Source organism: Salarias fasciatus, chromosome 19 (genome assembly GCF_902148845.1).
Source record: "Salarias fasciatus chromosome 19, fSalaFa1.1, whole genome shotgun sequence".
In the NCBI taxonomy this organism is placed as follows: Eukaryota; Metazoa; Chordata; class Actinopteri; order Blenniiformes; family Blenniidae; genus Salarias; species Salarias fasciatus.
Genome location: NC_043763.1, coordinates 25,342,424 through 25,366,922, shown reverse-complemented (window position 1 = coordinate 25,366,922; position 24,499 = coordinate 25,342,424). Strand labels below are relative to the sequence as shown.

General features: G+C 51.2%; 3 protein-coding genes across 9 annotated transcripts; 2 read left to right on the top strand and 1 right to left on the bottom strand.

Annotated features, from left to right (window-relative positions):
• The first annotated feature begins 1,094 nt into the window (after nt 1-1,094).
• On the top strand, nt 1,095-9,025 carry LOC115406662 (uncharacterized). Of its 7 annotated transcripts, XR_003933554.1 has the most exons (3): nt 1,095-4,961; nt 5,074-5,172; nt 5,772-8,935. XR_003933554.1 is itself a non-coding variant. In XM_030116824.1 (2 exons), exon 2 carries the CDS (start codon nt 2,032-2,034, stop codon nt 8,002-8,004), a length of 5,973 nt encoding a protein of 1,990 aa, XP_029972684.1. In that variant the 5' UTR covers nt 1,095-1,292; nt 1,925-2,031; the 3' UTR covers nt 8,005-8,935. The 7 variants fall into 7 exon arrangements, 5 of the variants coding, with proteins under 5 accessions (XP_029972684.1, XP_029972686.1, XP_029972685.1 ...); XR_003933553.1 differs by having other exon boundaries at nt 1,095-8,254; nt 8,887-9,025; XM_030116824.1 differs by having other exon boundaries at nt 1,095-1,292; nt 1,925-8,935.
• Nucleotides 9,026-10,081: 1,056 nt separating this feature from the next.
• LOC115406664 (uncharacterized) lies at nt 10,082-14,554 on the top strand. Its single transcript, XM_030116829.1, has 3 exons — nt 10,082-10,227; nt 10,317-11,150; nt 11,874-14,554. The coding sequence occupies exons 1-3, from the start codon at nt 10,218-10,220 to the stop codon at nt 12,584-12,586; spliced, it is 1,557 nt and encodes a 518-aa protein (XP_029972689.1). The 5' UTR covers nt 10,082-10,217; the 3' UTR covers nt 12,587-14,554.
• cfd (complement factor D (adipsin)) lies at nt 14,483-16,416 on the bottom strand. The gene is made up of 5 exons (XM_030116831.1): nt 16,263-16,416; nt 16,034-16,190; nt 15,414-15,555; nt 15,058-15,348; nt 14,483-14,951 (listed from the first exon to the last, which is right to left on the bottom strand). The coding sequence occupies exons 1-5, from the start codon at nt 16,345-16,347 to the stop codon at nt 14,772-14,774; spliced, it is 855 nt and encodes a 284-aa protein (XP_029972691.1). The 5' UTR covers nt 16,348-16,416; the 3' UTR covers nt 14,483-14,771.
• Nucleotides 16,417-24,499: the final 8,083 nt, after the last annotated feature.

Sequence of the window (24,499 nt, the reverse complement as noted above, 5' to 3'; positions counted from 1 at the left end):
TCTAGCAGTACTTCCCATCCGTGACCACTAGATGTCAGTGTGTGACCACAGGACACTGCTACAGTACTGCAGAGTAACTTCCATTACTGCTGGATTTGACTGACTGTAACTACTTCCTGGTCAATTATAGAGTCCACACTTCTTACTGATGATAATAAAAAGATTACATTCTTCTGAACTTGGTTAAACATCTTCATTAAACACAGTGAAAGGTAAAATGAAGAGATAAACATCTCAATTAATATATTTTCATGACACCAAACTCATCAGTCTTTCAATTATACTTCATTCAACACAAAAGTCCGATCTGACAACATTTCAGGTTGTAAGCATTCACACTTTAGTCACAGAATCAACTCAATTCAGGGTCTTCATGTAAACAACAATCCAAACTTCTCAAACAATCTTCACAGTGGTGCCTGTGAAAATGAGCACAGGTCAACCACCTCACACACAGTCATTGCTTTTCACACCACAAATCACCTCTTCAATCACACAAAAGTTGCAAAGAAAGAAACTATTTACCGTGTGCACCCTTGACCTCTTGCACTTCTGTCTCTGTTTCCTGTGTCTCTGTCCATCACACTGATGTGATCATAGATATCATATAAGAACCAGATGCCTCAAGGCGGACTCAGCAACGTCGTTCACTGGCGGCCATCTTGGGACAGTGGACCACTCTGGGGCGCTCTGGGTAATCTGAGGGAAGGTGAGTGATTTACACTAATTAAAATGCTCAAGTCATTGAATTCTTGACGGATTTACAGACAGTTTGATTTATTACTAACGTTACGTTGCTATGATGCAGACTGAATGTTAAAATCACAACTTTTCTTTTTGCATGCGGTTAAATGTCTACATGTCTGACGTTCATAACAAACCAAGTCGTTTGAAAATCGATTGACATTAATGTGATGAGTGAGTGAGCGGCCCTGTACCAAGATGGCCGCCATGTGACGACGTTAGTCCCCATTGGGTTACTGCTATCTATGGATGTGATAGTCACACATCATGTCCATCTACTTCCTGTTTCCCACTCAGCTCTGTGTCCGCCCAGTGGTCAACAGGGGGAACTGATGAACTGTTGTATAAAAGGCGGGGTTGGGAAGTGTCCGGGTTGGTTCTCAGCAGGCGGAAGTAACGTGAGGCGTCAGCGGTCGCTCGCCGGCGGTGTGAGTTGTGGACTAGCCGACCTGCGGGTTGGACCAGATCTGCCATTGAGTCTGGTACTTGCCTTACCTCACAGATGCGTACGTCGTGGTTGATGCCCGGATCCTAGTAAATGACAGAACGTGAGTGCCATTCATCCGCCGTGTGAGTTTGTTCCCGTGATCTGTGCGTCTGTGCAAGCCGTGCTGGCCTCCGCACCGCAGGAAGATGTTGTTTGTTCCCGTTCCTGTGGCTGTGAAGGTGCCGGGCCACTTGTTTAATACTCTGATACATGTTATTCCTGAGCGAGTGACCGGTGGAGTGTCGGGTTCTGTGCCGTCAGGGGCGCTCGTTCTCCTCCCCCTGTGCAGTCCAGGCGGGCGGTGATAAACTCCTAATACGTTTCCTCGTCGTTCAGTAGTGTTGTTTCCGCCCCGGTGGGGCGGGAGCCTTTGTTTCCACACTGGCTCTCGTCATGCAGGCAGCGGTGAGCTCCTTAGGTTTCTATTCCGCGTGATTTATCTGTATTGTTTCCGCCCTGCATATATGTTAGAGCGCTCGTCTCCTTCACCTGTGTGTCCGGGCGGGCGGTGTTTATTCTTCAGCTCCTCTTAGTTATTTGCCTTCGATGAGATGATTCTTTGTTCTGGTGCCTATTGGATAGTAGACTTAGATAATTTACGTTTATCCCTGAGTATGGCAATTTATAATTTATATTAATGTGAGTGGAATATAGAGGCTGAGGTTGATTTTTCTTTATTATTGTTTATTGCAGAACTGCTTGTGGATCAGGATACATCAACTAATAAACACATCTGAAGAGCAATAAACCTCCCTCCGTGTGTTCTTACCGACACTCCTCTTGGATGCTGGATCCATTTCATGAACTGTGCCTCTTCCAATTTACCTCATTTACATTGGTCCTTCGAGCCGGATCCAGCATTCCAGATGGATTCAGATGAGGAGCTCTTCCCGGATGTGCGACCCAAGCGGCAGAGACAACGGCCGGCCAGGTTCCAGGACTTCGAGGTGGACTACCTGGGTCGTCGTCCTCCCAGGGGACGACAGCGGGGGCCGCCTCTCTCTGAACCTCCTCCAAAGCAGCATGCGGCTCTCTCCCCTTACGGGCCAACCCCTCTGAGTCCCCGTTATGCCCTCCGTCCTCCTTCGGGTGGATCCCCCAGGGATGCTGCTCATCTGGAAACATATCAGCTAGCCCAGGACCACCTGCGAAGGAGAAGCGCACTGAAAGAGCCCGTACCTGACGCCCCCCCTGCCGATCCATGGATTTCTTATGGAGGCCCCCCCTATTCCGATCCTCGAGTCCTCCACGAGGAGAACGCCAAGCTGCTCCAGTCTCAGCAGGCAGTTCGGGCCACATTAGAGGAACTGCATGAAGCTCGCACAGAAATGAGGGAGCTGCTCAATGTGGTCCGCGAACTCAGGAACGACATGGACCGGTCTGCCAGTTCAACCCCCAGCCATAGCAGTTCCAGACCTCGGGGGGCCAGTGCCGCCATGTCCCAGCAGAAGCCCGTTCCACCACCGCCTGAGAAGGAGGATGAGGAGGACTGGCCCCCTCCCCCTCCCCCTCCCCCACCCTGGCCTGAACCTGAAGATGACCTGCCAGCAAATATGGGTGGTCTCAACCTGGGCCAACAAGTCTTCCAGCATAACCCCCCACCTCACGCCTATGGATACTCGGCTCAAACACCCACTGTGTTTGCTTCACCACCACCACAGTTGGTGCCTCCTGCACCCACCAGTGGGATCATGCAGTATCCTCCAGTGCAGCCTCCTCAACCACCTTACAACCCTGCTCCCATCTCCTCCGGCTTCAGACCTCCAGGACAGCAGCAGGCCTTACCCCCTCCGATAGCCACCAGAGCCACACCTAGCTTCCCTGTACAGCTCCCTGGGGCTGAAAAAATGTATAGAGGGCCCACACCAACGATTCCCAAGTTCACCCGGCCAGACCCAAGTGAGTTCACTCGACTCCGTATCGCCTTGGAGAATCTTCTACCCCCAGACTCCACGGAGCTCTTCAAATACCAGATACTCACAGATCATCTAAGGCTGGAGGAGGCCCAGCTCATCGCTGATGCCTATCTGCACTCCCCTAACCCGTACACGGATACCATGAGAGCTCTGTATGACAGATATGGCCAACCTCATCAGATCGCTCTGAGGAAAATAGCTGGGGTTCTGGAAGCTCCTGAGATCAGACGTGGGGATTCGGCAGGCTTCCAGCGGTTTTCACTTCAAGTTCAGTCCTTGGTGGGCTTACTCAAGACCCTGGGCCCCGCGGGAGAGGTGGAACTCAAGTGCGGTTCACATGTAGCGCGCCTTCTGACTAAGCTCCCAGCAGACCAGAGAGCTGACTTCCGCCGCCATCAGTTCAGGCAGCCTGGCGCCGTTCATACCCTGCGTGATCTATCGGAGTGGCTCAGCTACGAGTCCTGGTGCCTGAGCTTCGACAGCCAAGATGGCGCCCGACCGAACAGGGAGCGGCAGCTTCCTAAAATGAACCCTCGCACCAAGCAAACTGTGGCAGTCTTACATGGCCGAGAAGAACCTTCTGGGGCTGGGTATGCACCAGAACCTGGGAAGAAGAGACCAGTGGGGAAAGCTCATTGTCCCTACTGTCAAGGCGATGACCACTACCTGAGTCAGTGCAGTGAGGTTGCCAAGCTCAGCCAAGAGCAACTTAAAGGGTGGATCAAGGCCAACAAGCGATGCTGGCGCTGCGCGCGCAACCATCATGCGGCTCAATGCAACTTAAAGAAACCGTGCCACATCTGCCAGGGGAAACACCTCCTCGCTCTCCACGAGATAAACCTTAGGCCTGGGAGAAGGGACAAGGAGTCTGCCTCTAAGGAAGAGAGCTGTCTAACTAGCTCCGCCTCAGGCTCCCTCTACCTCAACAGGCCCGAAACCAGTGATCGAGTCATGCTGAAGGTGGTCCCAGTATTGCTGCATTACCGGGGGAGAACCATAAGCTCCTTCGCCCTGCTGGATGATGGTTCGGAGAGGTCTATGCTGTTACCTGCCGCAGCCGAGTCCCTCGGCATAACAGGTGTTCCGGAAGACCTCCCACTACGGACAGTCCGGCAGGACATCGAAGTGCTGCACGGACGGAAGATATCCTTCCGGGTTTCCCCAACTACTAACCCCAAGATCAGTTACAAGGTTGACGGAGCCTTTACAGCCAGTCGCCTCAGCCTAGCCCAGCATACTTACCCTATTGAGCAACTCCAGAGGAAGTATAGACACCTCCGTGGTCTCCCTATCCCTGCTCTGAGGGACGTCAGACCATCGCTGCTCCTTGGCTCCGATCAATCCCACCTTATCACACCAATAGAACCGGTCAGGCTTGGATCACCTGGTGGACCTGCAGCAGTCCACACTCGGTTGGGGTGGACCCTCCAAGGTCCGGTCCGTTCTATGGGGCGGCCCGATAACTCTGTGCAGTGTCTTTTCACCTCTCTCCCCTCCCAGATGGACGAGCTGTACCGCCATGTTGAGAGACTCTGGCAGATGGATGCAGTACCTCACCGACCTGAAAGAGAGGTGACCCGGTCCAGACAGGACCAACAGGCAGTTGCATTGCTGGATGCCCGAACTGTTCGGACCGAGGTTAACGGGATACGAAGGTATGCCACCCCACTGTTACGTCACACAGCCATGCCTTCACTACAGGCACCAAAGGAGTCGGTCATGGCCCTTCTGCGGAGTACCGAGCGACGGCTCCTGAAAGACCCTGAGCGGGCGGCGACTTACCAAGCAGAAATGCAGAAGCTGATCGACGCGGGGTTAGTTGAAGAGATTACTCCGGACCATCCACCGGTGGAGTGCTGGTACATTCCCCATCATCTCGTAGCGCACAATGGGAAGTATCGGCTTGTCTTTAACTGCTCCCACCAGTACCTTGGACATACTCTGAACCAGTACCTGCTGCCTGGTCCTACTCTGGGATCCTCCCTGGTCGGCGTCCTGCTACGGTTCCGGGAGCGTCCAATTGCGGTGAGTGGTGACATAAAGGGGATGTTCCATCAGGTCCGCCTCCTCCCCGAAGACCGATGCCTGCTGAGGTTCCTGTGGCGTGACCTGGAAGTGCACAAGCCCCCACGGGTTTTCGAGTGGCACGTTCTGCCCTTCGGCACCACGTGCAGCCCCTGCTGTGCTACGTATGCGCTACAGCGCCACGTGGCTGCTCACTGCCAGCCTGATGACCCGGTCAGATTTTCTGTCACCCGCTGCTTCTACGTCGACAACTGCTTACAGAGTGTGAGCACCGCTGAAGATGCAAAGCAGTTGGTGGACCGCCTCCGAGATCTCCTATCTTCAGCAGGCTTCGAGCTACGACAGTGGGCCTGTAACGAGCCGCGTGTCCTGGACCACCTCCCTCAAGAGGCCCGGTCACAGAGTCTAGACCTGTGGTTGGCCAAAGACAGAACCAGCCCTGAAGAATCCACCCTGGGGCTTACCTGGCACTGGGAGAGAGACTCTCTGGGTTACAAGCACAGGCTGGTGTCCTACCACGATCTGACTCTGAGGAACATGTTCAAGGTCCTAGCTTCACAGTATGATCCTCTGGGCTACTTGTTACCTTTCTCCACTAGGGCAAAGCTCATCATCCGACAACTGTGGGACAAGCAACGCGGATGGGATGACACAAACCTACCTGCAGCCCTTCTTCAAGCCTGGTCAGACTGGGAGGATGAGCTGAAGTTCCTGCCTCACATCACCCTCCCGCGAGCCTATGCACCTACCGACCGTGGCTTCGGGACCTCCTCAAGAGGAGTGCACATCTTCGCCGACGCTTCGGAACAGGCTTACGGCGCCGTGGCCTACCTGAGGACAAAGACCAAAGAAGACCAAGTCCATCTGGCATTCCTCCTCGCTCGTTCCAGAGTGGCCCCCAAACGTGTGCATTCCATCCCACGCCTGGAACTTTGCGCAGCTCTGGTGGCAGCACAACTGGCCAATCTCCTCACCAAAGAACTCACCTTGGAGGTCGACCACACTATCCTGTGGTCTGATTCGACCACGGTCCTTACCTGGCTCCATTCCCAGTCCTGCCGGTTCAAGGTGTTTGTTGGAGCCAGGGTGTCGGAAATCCAGGAACTGACCGAAGGCTGTACCTGGCGCTATGTAGATTCAGCCCGGAATCCTGCAGATGATCTGACCAGAGGCAAAACCCTGGATGAGCTCCAAGATCCCAACCGATGGTCCCACGGACCCCCCTTCCTGCTGCAGAGCCCAGACCAGTGGCCAGAAAGGCCTAGTGTTGAACCTCCAGAGGAATATGGGGAGCTCCGGAAGACTGCCTTCTGCGGTACTGCATCAACCTCACCTACCCCCTGCAGCCAAGAAGACAAGGGATATAGTTCCTGGCAGGAACTCTTAGATGACACCGTAGCGGAGCTCCAGGGTGTGACCTCCACTACCCCACCGACAGCCGTGGATTACCAACACGCAGAAGTCAAAGTCCTCTCAAGAGCTCAGAAGGAGTCCTTTCCTGAGGACTACAAGGCCCTTGTTGCTGGGAAGTCAGTGTCATCTACAAGCCGTCTCCTCAGCCTAGCACCTGTTTTTGACCAAACCACTGGCCTGATTAGAGTAGGTGGACGGCTTCGACGGCTGGAAGAGGTCGATGTCCCGTTGCACCCGGTCGTCCTAGATCCTGCTCATCCCGTGACCCATCTGCTCATCCGAAGGTATGACAGCGATCTACATCACCCAGGTCCTGAACGGGTTTTCTCTGAGCTGCGGCGGTCATTCTGGATCATCAGAGGGCGGGAGGCAGTCCGTAAACACCAACGAGCTTGTGCCGAATGTCAACGTTGGAGAGGTCAACCTTCTGTCCCTAGGATGGCTGACCTTCCAGAGGCCCGCCTTCGCTTACACAAACCCGCCTTTTACTCCACCGGTGTGGACTGTTTTGGGCCCATGATAGTGAAGGTGGGGAGACGTCAAGAGAAACGCTGGGGGGTCATATTCAAGTGCCTAACGACCAGAGCTGTACACCTGGATCTCCTTAGGAACATGGACTCTGATGCTTACCTGATGGCGTTGAGACGGTTCATCGCAAGACGAGGGGCACCTGCTGAGCTGTGGTCGGACAGAGGCACCAACTTTAGAGGAGCGGAACGCGAGCTCAGAGAGGCTTTCGACGGCATGGTCCCGGAGCTGCAGCAGCAGCTTGCCCGTCAGAAGATCAAGTTCTGCTTTAATCCCCCGGCCGCACCTCATTTTGGAGGAGTTTGGGAGCGAGAAGTACGCTCGGTGAAGTCCGCGCTCTACACGTGTGTTGGGTCTCAGCCAGTTCCTGAAGAAGTGCTGCTTACTGTGCTCCTAGAAGTCGAGGCCATCCTGAACTCCAAACCGTTAGGCTATGTCTCCGCCGACATAGCAGATATCGATCCGGTGACCCCCAACAGCTTGCTGATGGGGCGGCCTGATGGCTCGCTGCCCCAGGTGGTGTATCCGGAACCCGAGATCCTCAGCCGTCGCCGCTGGCGACACTCTCAAGTCCTGGCGGACCAATTCTGGGCCAGGTTCATTCGAAACTACTTACCGGGTTTACAGACTAGACAGAAGTGGCAGACCTCCCCACCTGGTTTACATGACAACGCGGTCGTCATGTTGGTGGAGCCCCAACTACCTCGGGCCCAGTGGCCGGTTGGGCGTGTGGTCAGGTGTCATCGGAGTGACGATGGTTGCATCAGGTCTGCAGACATCGAGGTTAAGGGGCGCTTCTTCACACGGCCGGTAGCCCGTCTGGTCAGGTTGCCAGCTCTCCCCTCGGGGGAGGACCTTCCTCCGACCTCTAGACTTACCAAGACTGACTGAGCCTGTATACAATGCAAATGTTCTATGCACATTTGGGGGCGGCTGTATAAAAGGCGGGGTTGGGAAGTGTCCGGGTTGGTTCTCAGCAGGCGGAAGTAACGTGAGGCGTCAGCGGTCGCTCGCCGGCGGTGTGAGTTGTGGACTAGCCGACCTGCGGGTTGGACCAGATCTGCCATTGAGTCTGGTACTTGCCTTACCTCACAGATGCGTACGTCGTGGTTGATGCCCGGATCCTAGTAAATGACAGAACGTGAGTGCCATTCATCCGCCGTGTGAGTTTGTTCCCGTGATCTGTGCGTCTGTGCAAGCCGTGCTGGCCTCCGCACCGCAGGAAGATGTTGTTTGTTCCCGTTCCTGTGGCTGTGAAGGTGCCGGGCCACTTGTTTAATACTCTGATACATGTTATTCCTGAGCGAGTGACCGGTGGAGTGTCGGGTTCTGTGCCGTCAGGGGCGCTCGTTCTCCTCCCCCTGTGCAGTCCAGGCGGGCGGTGATAAACTCCTAATACGTTTCCTCGTCGTTCAGTAGTGTTGTTTCCGCCCCGGTGGGGCGGGAGCCTTTGTTTCCACACTGGCTCTCGTCATGCAGGCAGCGGTGAGCTCCTTAGGTTTCTATTCCGCGTGATTTATCTGTATTGTTTCCGCCCTGCATATATGTTAGAGCGCTCGTCTCCTTCACCTGTGTGTCCGGGCGGGCGGTGTTTATTCTTCAGCTCCTCTTAGTTATTTGCCTTCGATGAGATGATTCTTTGTTCTGGTGCCTATTGGATAGTAGACTTAGATAATTTACGTTTATCCCTGAGTATGGCAATTTATAATTTATATTAATGTGAGTGGAATATAGAGGCTGAGGTTGATTTTTCTTTATTATTGTTTATTGCAGAACTGCTTGTGGATCAGGATACATCAACTAATAAACACATCTGAAGAGCAATAAACCTCCCTCCGTGTGTTCTTACCGACACTCCTCTTGGATGCTGGATCCATTTCATGAACTGTGCCTCTTCCAATTTACCTCATTTACAAATGTATTTAGGCTTCATTTGCACGGATTGAATTTGAAGTGAAAGGCAACTATACATCCATCGTAACCAACACTGCAGTTACGTCTGTACAAACGAATGCAGCTTGTTTATGTTTTTTGGTTCCTTGTGATCACACCCGTTTTGACAGATTGGATTTTTTGGTATGTTTTTCACTGTTAAACACGCAAAACATTTCTGTTTCCATGAAAACATTATCAGGTCTGCAGAATATGAAGGTCTTTAAAGTCAACCTCGTCTCATGATCACTGTCGTCTTATATTTGGACCAAGATGCTAATCATGAGAAATGTACTTCAGTGGCCTGCTGTGTGTAGATTTCACTGAAGTAGGAGTAAATTTACAGAAATAGAAAAAAATGGCACACGCAGGAAAAAAAAAAGAAGAGTAATCTGAGTATTTTTGAGTCTTTATTTTCACTCCTGCAAAGAGGGTTAAAGGGTACTCATATTATCGTCAGTTATCGTCATCTGGCTTTTATCCGTCACTCAGATAAAATCTGGCTCATGTCTCACACTTCAGAAAACTTCACTGGTCAAAATCGTGTCACATGGGAACAAAAGTCTTCAACAAAACCCGTCCAGCAGAAAGCAGGAGCTTGATAACAACCACAAGCTGTGACTTGGAACATGTGGTCTGTGTGGGGGACTGCTGATTGTCCGTGTACAGAGGGGTGAATGAACTCACCGATACCTCGAAGTCAAGGTTGGGCTAATTGTCACTTTTTTTTTTTTTTTTTTTTGTCTGAAAACATGATTCTCTGCACATTGAAACTTCTTGCTGTCCACGGAGCATGCCAGCAGTAATGGAATTAGTGCAATTTAAAAAAAAAACTGTGTACAATATGTAGAAAAACACAGAACAGAATTAGGTAAGAAGAGTTTAAATAACTTCATGAACGGTTTGAGCTGCGGCCTGCAGCAGCCTCGGGTCACTGAAGCTTGTCTGAAAGGGAAGAACAAGGCAAAGGCCTCCAGAGTGTTTGAGTCAGGCATGAGGAAGAGGCGCTTCCACCTCGATGGTATCGCTGAATGCATTTGCTTTGCGTTCCACCTGAACGCTTGTCACCAGGAAGCGCCCTCACCCTCCATATAGTGGCCGTTTCAGAAGCAGAGAATCCAGTTTGGTGGTTTTCCTCGTCGGGCTCGAGCGTCGGAGCAGACCGGAGCAACATGTCCCACGGTGAGCGCCGCTCATCCACTGCGTGCTCGGTGCGAACGCCTGGCTTGGGTTGTGTCTTGATGGAGCCACATGTTTGTGTTGTGTTGCAGACAGCGCAGCCAGCTCCAGGGAGCTGATGGTGGTCCTCTCCGCGGTGGAGCCGTGGTCCGCTCTGCGGTCCCTGCTGCAGGACGGCGGGACAGACCCGGGCCGGCAGCTCGCCGTCACCTCGCTGGGATCGGACCAGCGGTGTGATCTGAGTTTCGAGGGCCGCTCCATCAGCCTGCGCCGGGCAGAGCTGCGCCCGGACGTGCCGGTGGAAGACTTCGGCCGGGCGCTCCACGGCTGCTTGGGGTCCCGCCCGGACGGGATCGGTGTGTTCCTGCTGCTGATCCGGGGCGGAGCGTACACCCAGACGGAGAGCAGGGTCCTGGAGGCCCTGCAGACGTGCTGCGGAGCCGAGGCGCTCAGACGCCTGGTCGTCCTGTCGGTGGAGGACGCTCAGGTCGTGGACCAGCTGGACGACGACCTGCTGGATCTGATCAGAGCGTGCGACGGCCGATACTGCAGAGTGGCGCCGCCCGCCGTGGTCGACGGACTGCGCGCGCTCGTCCGGACGGTCGACGACATGGCGAGGGAGAACGGCTCCGGCGGCTACACCGAATCCATGCTCAGCGCGGCCAAGCGGCGGAGCGGCGAAGACCAGGCCGTGGAGATCCTGAGACAGAAGCTGGAACAGGCGCGGGAGAGCGAGCGCGCCTTCAGACAGCTGGCCGAGCAGCGGGAGGCCCGCAGAGCCAGGGACGTGCAGGAGCTGAAGGCCAAGCAGGCCGACGAGAGGCGGAGGGACGAGGCCGACAGGAAGGAGCACGAGAGCCGGAGGCAGAGCCTGGAGGAGGCCTTCCACAGCCTCACCGTGCAGCTGCAGAGGACGCCCCCTGCTGGTGAGCGCCGCTTCACACCAACAACACACTCAAACTGTCTCGGTGGGCCAATGACAACAGAACCTGACCTGTAACGGGAAGAACGTGAGAGTCACGTCAAACATTTACAGTCACATCTAAGATAGTATGTCATCAATATGAGAACGTTTCCATCCACAGCATCTCCTTTAAATAAGAAATTAGCACATATCGGTGCTTTTAAAGACAAACTCTGAAAAGGTAAAGACAGTCGCTAAGGCACCGTTTACACCACAGTTTGAAAATCAAAAATATTTACTGTTTCGGGACTCGGAGCCACTGGAAACACAACTTTTACAAAATGCTCCCACTTCGTCTCCATAGAAATGAGGGAAAACACAACCCTCGTGTGCTGCTGGTCCTGGTTCTGGTCCAGATTCTCCTGGTCCTGGTCCTGATTCCAGTCCAGATCCTCCTGGACTTGGTGGTTTTAGAGTTGACAGTCACTGTAATAACAGTCCAACTTGGTGTTCTGTCCATATGAATGCCTGAGCTCTCCATTGCTAATGTTGAGAGTGTCTCGTTCTCTGTGTGGTTTCATTACACAAGCAAACAGCACCATCTAGTGGACCAACATGAGAACTACATCATTTTCAGTGTTTCTGCCGTTTCCATGTAAACAGATGCAGTTTTCAGATCGATGTGTTTTCTCTCGAGGCGTCGTCCCGTGAACAGATTGAGAGTGAACTTGTGGTTGTGCTTCAGATGAGGAGTCCCAGAAGACGTCGGTGGTCCTGCTGGGTCTCTCCGGCAGCGGGAAGTCTTCCGCTCTGGACCTCCTCCTGCAGCGGGCGGGGGGTCGGTACTGGGCGGCGGGCCCGGCCCCGGACGGGGCCCCTCCCACGGCGCGCTGCCAGAGGAAGGAGGTGTGCGCGGCGGGGCGGCGGCTCATCCTGGTGGACACTCCGGAGCTGTGGGACGAGGACGGGGTGGAGGACGTGGAGCTGGTGAAGGACTGCCTGGCGCTGGCCCTGCCCGGCCCGCACGTCTTCCTGCTGGTGCTGCAGGTGGGCCGCTTCACGCAGGGCGAGAGCGACATGCTGGGTCACCTGCAGAGGCTCTTCGGACGGGAGTTCGCCGAGCACGCCGTCGTCCTCTTCGTCCAGGCCGAAGGCGGCCGGCACAGACCGCGGTGGATCGACGACTACGTGGCCGGGGCTCATCCGGCGCTGCGGGATCTCGTCCGGAAGTGCGGCAGCCGCTATTACGAGCTGAATGTTTCAAAGTCCCACAATGCTTTGAGCTATCCTCAGGTGAAAGATCTGCTTCTGGGAATCAACAAGCTGGTGGCCGCTCATGGAGGAAACCCCTACACCACCAGGAGGTTTCCTCCCCAGGAGTTGAAGGAACGGAGCAAAGAGATCGAAGAGAGGAAGGAGGGAGGAATGGAAGGAAACTCTTTACTGAGAGATGCTTAATCTGTTCCTCAATCTCTGACAAAAACCTGTATGATGGGATTTAATTTCAAAAATCAGTACAAATCTAACCAGAATTCAGCCCGAATGATTCAAGTCAAGTCAACTTCTTTGTGTCCTTAAAGACACGCTGCTACTGTAAGATTAATGCTCCACTCACAGCCTTCTGATTAGCATCTTGGTCCAAATGTAAAGCGACGGTGATCATGAGACGAGGTTGACCTTAAGAGTTTAATATTCTGTAGACCTGATCATGTTTTCATGGAGACAGAAATGTTTCAGGTGTTTAACAGAGAAAATTACCCCAAAAACCTCACATCTGTCAAAACGGGTGTGATGACGAGGGACGGAAGACATAGATAAGCTGCATTTGTTTTCCCATGTACAGATGTAGCTGCACTGTCGGTTAAATTCAGTCAGTCGAACCCGGCAGTAATGGAAGTTACTCTGCAGTACTGTAGCAGCGTCCTGTGGTCACACACTGACATCTAGTGGTCACAGATGGTAAGTACTGCTAGATTTTAATACCTTTAAGTTTTCCATCCAGTCTGTCACCCTGGGCCGGTTCCTGCCTCAGATCTCCGGCCTCCTCGGTTTCTTCCTCCTGCTCCTCCCCGAACGCAGACAGCACTTCCTGCTGAGGCTTCATGGGACTTTGAGAAGCAGCATTTTAAAGAAACGTCAGTTTACTGTGATGTTCGAACCGTCTCCGTCAAATGTCTGCGCATCACATCTGCATGTTCGGCTGGTTTCTGAAGCCTTCATGCTGCTGGAATGAAAACTCAGAGAAACACCGAAGCTAAAAATACAAATAAACCAGCTTCAGCAGATAAATACAAACCTCTTATATTTGACAGTCGCTTCAAGTGTTTGACTCACAGAAAACCCTGTCCCAATCAGACATATTACCGACCTACACTGAAAAGATAAGCATGCATGTTTGGGGTAGAAGAGACTTGAACCAGTTCATTTAACAGGTGTGTAATAAATAATACCTCTTCACTGACTCTTTATGCTTCATTTTAGATATTGATTAAACTACATGGCAGTTCAGGTTTCTTCATTTGGACTCAACTACTTCACAAAGTTCAAAACTTTAGAACTAAACTGATCTTTAAAAACATCCAATCACTGTAGATCCAGAGGAACCATGCTCTTTATATTTTACTAAAACAACTCAATCAATGCATAGTTTTTTTATATTTTGGTGTTGGGGATTTTCCAAACTGAGCTAATCAGCTGAGAACATCGAGGGGTATTTTTCTTTCTTTTTTTTTAACCTTTCTTCTCTTCATGATTCAGATGCTCACTGTGTTCAGCTGAACTCCGTCGGTATGAAGACTGACAGGTTTTCAGATTTGTTTCACTGATTTCTCACTTTATTGGTCAATAACCCTGTGAAGGAACACAGTGATAAGAAGGGACGGTTCCTGAATCAAAACATGTCAGATTGACGCTGTAATGACTTAAGATTGAAGAGTTATGGTTGTTTTTTATGATTCTTTGTGAGTCTGTTCCACGTTTGCAGAGTGTATGAAGGGAGAACACGAAGAAGACATCCCATCAGAACCAGCTGGATTTGAATGAATTTAGTGATAAACGATGTAAAATGTGTTTGTTTACCTGGATTAATGTGTGTCTGCCATGTCAAGAGAGAGAGTAAACAATAACAGACACGCAAACAGCTTGATGAATCATCCTCAGTGACTCAGCCGAGGCTGATTCTCCAGATATCACCAGATCTGCTTTTGGATCAATTATAAGAATCAATATTCTGAAATGATCCTGCTGGTTTGGTCCCGTTTCCCGTCTTCTACATGATGCTGAAACAGCTGCCTGCTAACAGAAGTCAAATAAAGAACGACAATTAATAATGTTTGCCTCGGCTTCTTTTTAATAGTCAGAACTGAAAGAAAGGAGAGAAAGAAATAAAACACTAAAACAGCACAGAGGGATTTTTTTTGTACATTTATTGTTAATCAAAGGTTTTATTGTTATTTTCTTGGATTACATTTTGAATAAATGGAAAAGTGCCAGTGTGTGCTCTTATCATGAATACTGATCAGAACTGGGCTGATTTAACAGCTCGGGCCTCCATATCAGGGTCAGCGTCAGGGGTCAGGGTCAGGGGTCAGGGGTCAGGAGTCAGGAGTCAGGGTCAGGGTCAGGGTCAGGGTCAGCCTGGAGTTCACTGGCTGGTTTCCGGAGTCGCCGCCGGCTGCGGGTTCATGATGCCGTCGATCCACTCGGTGTAGTGCGACACGATGGTGTAGATTCCGGGTTTTTTCACCTGGCCGCACTTCTTCCCCCCGTTGGAGGTGATGCCCACCGCGATGCCGTTAAAGAGCAGCGGCCCCCCGGAGTCGCCCTGGAGACCCCACAGGAAGAGAAGCAGGAACACGTCCGAGTGAGAAACGCCACTTTGACCTGCGGCCATCAGGAAGTGGGCGTGGCCCGGCAGCGGTCGCACTCACGTCGCAGGTGTCCTCCTTCTTGTGCGGCTGGGCGCACGGCTCCGGACACAGCTTGTGAGCGCAGATCATGTTGGCGGTGAACTTCCTGCCGAAGTAGTCGCTGCGCCGGCAGCGGGCCGGGTTGACCACGTCCATCACCACCTCCCGGAGCCGGTCCGGTCTGGACCCCAGGTTGTCCAAGGACCCCCAGCCGGCGGCCTCCACCTCCGCGTCGGTGTCGGGATTGGCGCCGCCGGCTCGCAGGAAGCCCACCGCCGCCACGGCCTCGGAGGCGTTGAAGGGCCGATCCAGCTGCAGGCGGGAGACGGAGGACCGTCTGACTCCCGCTCTGAGACAGCAGGACAAACACTCTTTACCTTAATTAAAGCGATGTCGTTGTCGTAGTTGGACTCCAGGAAGTCGGGGTGGTTGTGAAGCTCCAGGATGTCGAAGGTTTGCTTGGTTTCTTCCGGCTCGCTCAGCGAATGGACGCCCAGCACCACCTTCCTCCCGTTTGCTCTGTGAAAACACAAACGCTGAGCCAGAACATTTCAGGTGGAATCCTGAGTGTGCCTGCCAGCAGATGCTCTTCACAGCCCTCCAGTCACTTCAGGCGTACCTCAGGGCTCCATCCTGGGGCCCCTCCTCTTCATGGTCTATCTCTCACTTGGCAGTATTTTTAAATCCACTTTCACTGCTTTGCTGATGACACCCAGCTCTGCCTCTCGACTGAACCCACCCCCCTCCCCCCATCCTGCCTCCCCACTTCCTGGCTCACCTCAATCCTCAAGCTGAGCAGTGACGAAGCAGAACTCCTCCTCGTCGGTAAAAACATCCTCCCTGTCCAAAGCAGTTTCTCCCCCGCCATGGGCGGCTCCTCAGTTTCCCCCTCCCTCAGGGTTAACCCTAACCTCAAGTTTATACTGGAACGCATCATGGTTGCATAATCAATACCTTTAGAATTAAAAGCTAATTTTCGTCATTTGTTCGGCCTCACCCGGTCGGCAGGCAGTGAACGGCAGTCATCACCCACTGCTCGGCCACCACGAAGCCTCCACACTCGTGCTTCATGTTCTCCCCTTCCGGCGCCTGGATGGACGCCATGTAGGGCCGAGAGTGCGGCGCCGCCTCTCTGCCGCCGATGATGGCGTCGCCTGGGACCGTCGAAGACAGAAAGCGTTAAAAACAGGAGTGGAAGGAAACAGTGGAGAAGGAAACCGACTCACTCTGCGAAACGAGAGCGACGATGACCAGAGCGGCGCCCAGCAGCTCGTCTCTCCCCGACAACATGGCGACACTTCGACTGGCCATGCAGCAGCGAGGGCGCCGTTTTAAAGGCTTCCTCCATTGAGAGGGGAAACGTAAATCAGGCAGCAGAGTGAGACGTCCCGTCCCCACCTTCCTGGAACAGAAACACCGGAAAGCAGCTTTATCTGCTCCATGAGACTTTCCATCGGAAACACCGGACCTGACAGCAAACTGTCAGCGTGCGCACACACACACACACACACACACACACACACACACACACACACACACACACACACACACACACGCACAGAAGTTGAGACATCAACATTTTTGTTTATAACTCGGAGCATTGCCCCAACTGAAGATTGCATAACAGCAGGATAATGCCCCCCTCAACCCCCCCCACCCCCCCACCCCCACCCCCATTAACCTCACGCACCTGAACACAACACCCACAGGAAGAGAACACTGTTTTCTTCCCGTAAACGAAGCAGGAAAACTGGAATCACACCAGCAGACATTGTTTTTCTTACAGTTGAGGCACAAAATGAGCCTGTTTGTTAAACTGAACTTTATTACAGTTATTACATCGTTGCATGAGTTGGATGACAGAATCATCATTTCACTGTGTTATTGGTAAAGTGTTGGGAACATTAAAGGGCCACTTATGCATTGATAACACTGATTAACTGTTTTTACAGTGTCTTTTACTATGTTTGATTTGATTTTAAGACAGTTTGTTCTCTTTATTCTCTTCGTACAATAATGTGCTGCATACAGTGTGATGAGCCGCAACCTAAAATAAAAAAAACTAATTAAACATTCACACAAAGTGTATTGGCAGAAAACTTCAATATGGGTGAAGTGTTTCAGGACAGGATTCTACTTCAACTCTAATCAATCACACAAAGCATGACATTGATTATTTAGGCTCCGTTTACACAACGATTCAAGACAAAAACGCTCTTAACATTAATAAAGGAGAACAGAGAGAACAATACGCTCTAAACATTATGAAGAACAGAAATTCATATGGACAGGACACCAAGCCGGACTGTTGTTACAGCGACTATCAAACTCTGAACCGGGAGTCATGACACTCTGGAGAGAACATTGTTCTGACTGTCCATCTCCAGCAGCCTCGGAAACCAGCCCCGCCCACTCCTCATCCAGATTTGGATTTTGGAGTTGGGCTCAGTCTGGATGGGAGCCCATAGAAACTTCTTGCAGGGGGCGTCGGTTACTCCTCTGACTGACAGGTACTTCAGCCAATCAGCGCTTTAAAACAAATACGTCATCAAAATGCGTTAGCTTCTCTAAGGGTTAGCATTAGCTCTTTAGCTCTGGCTTCTCTACACGCAGAGACACGCAAAAACGGCTTTTCCTGTCAGAACCTCACCAGGCAGACTCTTGCTCTTGCTTGATTGTTGTAATTCTTGGTATTTTGGCTCTAACTTTACTGATTGCAGCTTTCAGACGATGGTTAAAGTTAAAGTCCGCTACTCGCAGCGATAGCGTCACTTCCGGTTTAACCACTGGAATTTGCCAAAAAACATTCGAAAACAAAAAGCGGCAACGCTGATTGGCTCGGTTGTTTCACAACTGAGTGAAATCCCCTTCTATGGGGCTCAGACCCAGACTGAGCCCAACTCCAAAATACAAATGTGGATGAGGAGTGGGCGGGGCTGGTTTACGAGACAACATCTCCAGAGCATGGTAAAAATAAAGGTAAAATAAAGATTTAAAAAAGGTCAATGAAGGTCAAATAAAGGCTGTAATAAAATCAAATAAATAAAAATGAAAAATGTGCAGAACACCGGTTAGCTAGCAGCGCTTCAGACGGTTGCATTTCCCACGTTTCCATAGAGACGGACTCGGAGCATTGCCGAAAAGTTGCACTGTTCAGTATTTCCACTGAGTTGGAGTATTTTCTAAAAGTAAGAGTCCAGTGACTCTGGGAACGAACCCCCAGAATGAAAGACCAGTCCTCAGTGGGGAACCTCTCCACGGTTCCTGGGTTCCCGGCGCCATGTGGCACGGTGGAGTAGCGGTCGGCCCTGTTCGTCCCACAAGCAGGGGCCTCATTGTTAACACATGGCGTAGAATACAGACGAACACCCAAAACTGGCGCATGGCAAAAAAAGCAAACCGATGAAGCGGCTGGCTTCGGTTCTTCTCTCACGCTCTGCGCCGCCGGGTTCTCCGGCGCTGCTCCAGAGCTAACGTTAGCATAGCGGCGCCTCATTCTCACGTCAACACATTTGTCTTTAAATACCGAGCTCGGCACAGGAAGCGGCTGACGCCACTTTCAGGGCCTGTTTTGAGCGTAAAGCAGCATTTATAAATGAGGCCCCAGAGTTTGCATGTTCTCCATCTGCCTGTGGATGTTCTCCCACTTCGTCGTCCACGTTGAGGTCATTCCTGACACTTGTCTCCGGCCAATAACATGAGGTAGATCGGTGTTCAGCTTGTGATTTTCACAGGAGGATGCATGTCTGTGTCTGGTTTCAGAGTTCACTGTGTTTTTTCTTTTTCAGAGGATATTTTGACCAGATTCCCGTCTGACCGGATCGCGAGCCGCACGGTTCTGCGTTCAGGACGCGGCGCCTTTCAGGCCGCTGCCCAGGAAACGAGAGCTTGGAGGTCACTTCCTCCTGTTCCAGTGCAGGAAGATGAGGTCTGCCACACACTCACACTTCTCAACATTGAGGCTGCACTGCCCCCTGCAGGCGGAAACAGGAATCACTGCTAAAGTTCAACATTTCACTGGGAGTTCAGGTGAGGTTTTCTTCTTCAAACCAGTGACTCATTTCTGTCAGTGCTCCTGTTTACGTTGAAACAAGCCAATTATGACCAATTTAACACTTTCTAGATGTTAGTTCCTTTTTGATTGGACCTGCTGGTAATGGCATTTCTGCAATGAGGATGAATTTCTTCAATTTGATCCCTGTATTGCAGTTTGCCCCCCGGCCCCCGTTAACTCCTGACTCATATTCTGACAATTACTAGTTGGAAAGTAGATAATCATTAAAAATTACAGGTTAAAGCCGACAAAGCATCTGTATCCACCTGCATGAGGATGATGAGTCAATTTGGATCCAAAGAGTTTGACTGTGAAGACAAACATCCAGCATCTGTGAGTCATTCACCAAACAACAACCTCCAAAGAGACGGAATTCATCCCTTCACTTTCATGGCGTCATCTCTTCAGCGTACTCCATCAAATACGCTTTAAAGAGAGAGAGAGAGACTGGAGCGGCAGAGGACGTTCAGCACGTGAGTTCATATCAGTGTGAAGTGTGTGTGGTGCTCCTCGTCCCTCTGCTGTGTATTTACATCTGGAGGTGAAGATGTCAAGCTGGAGGGTCGACGTTAGCTTGTTGTTTAGTTATGGTGGAGTTTATTAAGCCTGCAGTGTCCTGGAAAACATACTGACACCGATGTTACATCCACTGTAACGATAAAGACAAACCAGTTCAAGCAGAACTGAACTCAGTTTCCTGAAAGAAAGGGAGCAGAAAGGAGAATCACCTGTTCTGTTCTGTCGCTTTATCTCATCTTTAAACACAAAACAGCAAACAGTAAAGACAGTAAGTCTGACTGATGATAGAGAAACAGCAGTGCAGCGTCCTGCTTTCACTCCACAGCCAGTCGCTGTTTAATCACATCCTGGGTTTTAGTCAGAACTGTGAGATCTGGAAGGTTCCAAAACCAGGCCTCATCCTGCTGTGCTCCGGATGGAGTGATGGACTGGTGGAGTGATGGAGTGATGGAGAGGTGGAGTGATGGAGAGGTGGAGTGATGGAGAGGTGGAGTGATGGAGTGATGAATTCTGGGAGGGAACCTGTCGTCTGGTCAGATTCTGCTCAGAGTTCATGTTGTTGTATAAATCAGACTTACTACTAGAGCTTTGAGCGAGTGTGTGTGTGTGTGTGTGACATGAATCAACAAGACGGTCCCTCAGGGTGTGTGTGTGTGTGTGTGTGTGTGTGTGTGTGTTCATCAATGTGTGTGGTCTGGCACCAAACCAGTTATCAGAGGTGAGAGAACAGAGTCATCTTCAACTCTATGTTACCTCTCTCTCTCTCTCTCTCTCTCTCTCTCTCTCTCTCTCTCTCTCTCTCTCTCTCTCACTCTCTCCCCCCTCTGTCTCTCTCTCGCCCTCTCTCCCCCTCTCTCTCCCCCTCTCTCTCCCTCACTCTCTCTGTCTCTCTCTCCCTCACTCTCTCTCTGTCTCTCTCCCTCTCTCTCTCTCACTGTCTCCCCCCTCTGTCTCTCTCTCCCCCTCTCTCTCCCTCACTCTCTCTGTCTCTCTCTCCCTCACTCTCTCTCTGTCTCTCTCTCCCTCACTCTCTCTCTGTCTCTCTCTCTCCCTCTCTCCCCCTCTCTCCCTCTGTCTCTCCCTCTCACTCTCCCTCTCTCCCCCCTCTCTCCCTCTGTCTCTCCCTCTGTCTCTCACTCTCCCTCTCTCTCCCTCTCTCCCCCCTCTCTCCCTCTGTCTCTCCCTCTGTCTCTCCCTCTGTCTCTCCCTCTCTCTCTCTCTCTCTCCCTCTCTCTCATTCTCAGACACTGAGTCAGTGAGCTTGTCAGTCGTCTGGCAGGTTTTCTTCTTCCCTTCTTTTTTTCCTCTGTCAATCACTCCTTCAGTCACTTTGTTTTCTTCCTCATTCGTTCTCTTCTCCCTCTTCCAGTCTCTGCTGCGCCGACATCCAGAATGCAGACGTTTCATTAAAGGCCAGAGGAGGAGCGAGTCGACAGCCGCTCACATTCCGCCTCTTCAGACCAATCTGGACCGAACGCTGCTGCTCTTCATGTTTGGCATTTTGCTTTCAGGTTTTGACGAACTCACCCTCCTAATGAGACTCAGTTTGGTTTCAGACCCCCCTTCTGGGCCGGCCCACTTCGTTAAAACCCCCAGGTCTAAAAAAGTTTTTTTTTTCTTCTTGTCTGAAATCCTCAGTGCGTGAATTCAGCGGTTCTGCTGTGAATGGAAGGAAGATTTTAAGTGAAAAAACAAAACATCTGGAGCATTTTGGTTCAAACGACAGCGGTCCCAGTCCAGATTCTCCTGGTCCCAGTCCTGGTCTCAGTTCTAGTCCCGGTCCATATCAATCCAGGTTTTTTTGGAGGTGAAACATGAATCCAGACCGTGTTGGTTTCTTAGTCTTAAACTGAAACGTCCTCGATAATCCTGATTCCAGTCTAATACGGGCTGTTTGGTGTTTCTAGTGTGTTGTTCTCTGTAGTGTGTGTGTGTGTGTGTGTGTGTGTGTGTGTGTGTGCCACAGCTACAGCTAGCGGCAGGACATGAAGACTACATGGTTTTCAGTGTTTTTCTTGGACATGGTTTTCGAGACGTTGTCATGGAAATGCGAACCCGTCCATCGTCCGTGGGTCTGTTCCTGCCGCTGACGGTGATCCAGGTTCTAGATAGACCCGGAACAGAGACAGAACAGATCAGATTGAGAAGTGAGACCCGGAGCTCCCGTATCTCCAGATGATGAAGAGGAGTTTCGGTTCGACTGAATTCTTCCTAATAAAGTCAAACTGCAGCCAAACGGCCCGAATCCTCATTAACGCCGGTAAAGTCCCAAACCTGGTCAGAAAGTCTGTCTCTCTGTGAGTTTGTCTTTGTCTCTCCAGTCGAGCGGTGGTCTTCTGCTCCGCTGGCGGAGCTCCAGCAGGGGGGGATTACCGCTAAACGCACCTAATCTCCGCTGTTTCCTCCGTGGGGTCCGGGCCCATCTGATGGGAGCTTGTGTTTGGGAGGGGCTCCACGGGACCAGATACTCTTTAACTGTAATCTCTCTAATCTCTCTGCTCGGCGCAGGCCGGGGTCTCACAGCTCCGCCATCGTCACACTCCGAGGGTCGCGTTTCTCCCGGAGCGGCGGTCCGGCGGCCCGGATCGCCGCTCGGGGGAAACGCTCTCGGCTTTCGTCAAATACGGGACCGTAAGACGTAATTATGGGGCTTTCAATCCAGGAGCGCTTCATGAGGAGGTCAGAAGGGGGGGAAAGTGGAAAACACCATAAATTAACTCCTTTTTGATTGTAGAAACGGAATTCAGACAAATTCAAATGTCTCGTCGTTAAATAAAAGCCAGCAGGACTGAATGTTTGCCTGCATGTGTGAATAATGACTGAAACTATGGAAGAAATAAGGTAACAGAGAGACTTTTATGCTCTACTGTCATGGTATTATTAACCCTGTATTTGAATAAATAACTCAGAAATCAGACGATGTTTCTTCTTTCTGTTGTCATGCAGTGAAACAGTCACATGTTGGCAGTGAAACTGAAGAGGAGGAACACCACACTTCACAAAACGCACACCAGATTTAACATTTTCATTCTTGTTTGAGAATATGTTTCAATTTTCCCACCAAAAGCTGAATCCACTGACGTGAAAAACAGCCAGCTGCACCAACAGTTATCGAAACGCCGCCGCAAACGAGAGAAAAAGGCGAACATGAATGTGTTCATTTCACAAACACTTTTTTCTGTTGAGCTTCTGTCTTTTTCCACCCAGGAGTTCGAGTCGAAGCAGCAGGCTTTGGGCCAAAACTGATGAAACTGAAAATAAAAATAAAAAAATAAAACAGTGAATCCAATGAATGAAAGAAACTGAAGCTGCTAAAAGCGCCACATGAACCAGTTTCTGCTGAAACATCAAGTCTATTCAAAAATCACACCTTCGAATTTCAGCACAATTTCTTAATAAGTGGTATCAGTATTGGTATTTTATGTAGCTGTGAATTATCCAAATAACGCATGCAGAGACACAGAAACGTCAAACTGTTGCATGTGTGGATGTGTGACTGTGTGACTGTGTGACTGTGTGACTGTGTGAATGTGTGACTGTGCGGTACTGTCCCATGAGGGGCAGACTCCTCTGATCTTTCACTGCCTGTCAATCGGTATTTTCGTGGATTTGAACGATCACACGCCTTCAGCGTGGCGGCTGTTCCACCTTCAAAGAATCCTGCGACTCTTCGTGTTGGAATCTGCCTCCGAGTGTGTGTGAAGCCCGGCGTCTTGTTTTCTCATGGACGCCCAGATGTGTGAAAAGTGTTTGCCGGCGCTCAGCCTCTTTATTTTTCCCAGTAAAATGTGTGTGAAAGTCAAACGGCGAGTGCGTCAAAACCTCCACGTTTCCCAGGAGAACTCTGAATCCCGTAAATCTGACACTTCTTCCCTCCTGGTGTTTGTCCCAGGAGGATCAGCGGGGAGATTCCACCTTTCCCACATCGCTCCTTGATCCGCCCGACTCCTCCTCGCCTCGCCCGTAAGCCGGGCTTTTGTCCCCATCTGCGCTCCAGCGCTGGGTTTGTTTGTACACCCAGAGAACGGGCTGAGAACGCGCGACAGTCCCACAAACCGCCGGCTCACGTTCCCACAAAGACGGTTCTCCGAACACGTTCTCAAGAAGACACTCGGGGATGTGTGTGTAATTACAGCCGGCGGCTCGATATTAATCTCTAAATAAGCAAGTTTGAGAATAACGTGAGGAGGTCAGAGGAGGCAGAACTGAGAACCTTCCTCATTCTGAGAAAGTCAAACTGTTTTGGGAAACTGAAGTTAATAAAGTTCAGTTCTGAGACGAAGGTTTGAGGTTGGTGTCGAGATGAAAACATTTCTCCACTGTGTCCTGCTCCTGAAACGCTAGTTAGCTAAACCAGGCCAGAGCTCAGTGGCTTCGCTGTCATGCAGCCTCCGGCCACTAGGCGGCACTGCAGAGCTGCCAGACAGCAACTCTCATCCGGAGAGAAGAAGCATCTGAACCTTTACTGAGAAAACGGACACCAGGCAGCTTGTAGACAGGAGCCAGAGCCGCTTAGCCTGGAGGTTAGCAGCTAGCTAACGCTAACCGAGGCGTCGTTTACCCAGAAACAGCGACCTCCAGTGACCCCACTGACCTCTAGAGATCTTCAACGGAAGACAAACCGTTCAAGACGTCAATAACCGGAAAGCAAGGTGGGAATTTACGGCTGTTTCACGGCCCGCTGACGCGACGGCGTTCCAGGTCAAAACATCTGGTTTTTCAAGTTCCAGGTTTACGCAGCAACATTCTAAAATGGAATAAAACCTTTCAGAAAACCAACAGATTAGATTAGAAGCACCCACCATGAACACCTGAAGACGCTTCAAATGAATGCATCGATTAACACACGTCCATGTAAAGCAGGGGTGTTCAACCTGTGGCTCTGGAGCC

Excerpts from the sequence above, each read along its gene's own strand:
- LOC115406662 (XM_030116824.1), top strand. The coding sequence starts at position 2,032 with ATGAACTGTGCCTCTTCCAATTTACCTCATTTACATTGGTCCTTCGAG.
- LOC115406664 (XM_030116829.1), top strand. Across the intron at positions 11,151-11,873 it reads GCAGAGGACGCCCCCTGCTG|ATGAGGAGTCCCAGAAGACG; the intron begins GTGAGCGCCGCT and ends GTTGTGCTTCAG.
- cfd (XM_030116831.1), bottom strand. The coding sequence starts at position 16,347 with ATGGCCAGTCGAAGTGTCGCCATGTTGTCGGGGAGAGACGAGCTGCTG. Across the intron at positions 16,191-16,262 it reads CGTCGCTCTCGTTTCGCAGA|GCGACGCCATCATCGGCGGC; the intron begins GTGAGTCGGTTT and ends CGACGGTCCCAG. Across the intron at positions 15,556-16,033 it reads GTTCACTGCCTGCCGACCGG|AGCAAACGGGAGGAAGGTGG; the intron begins GTGAGGCCGAAC and ends GTGTTTTCACAG.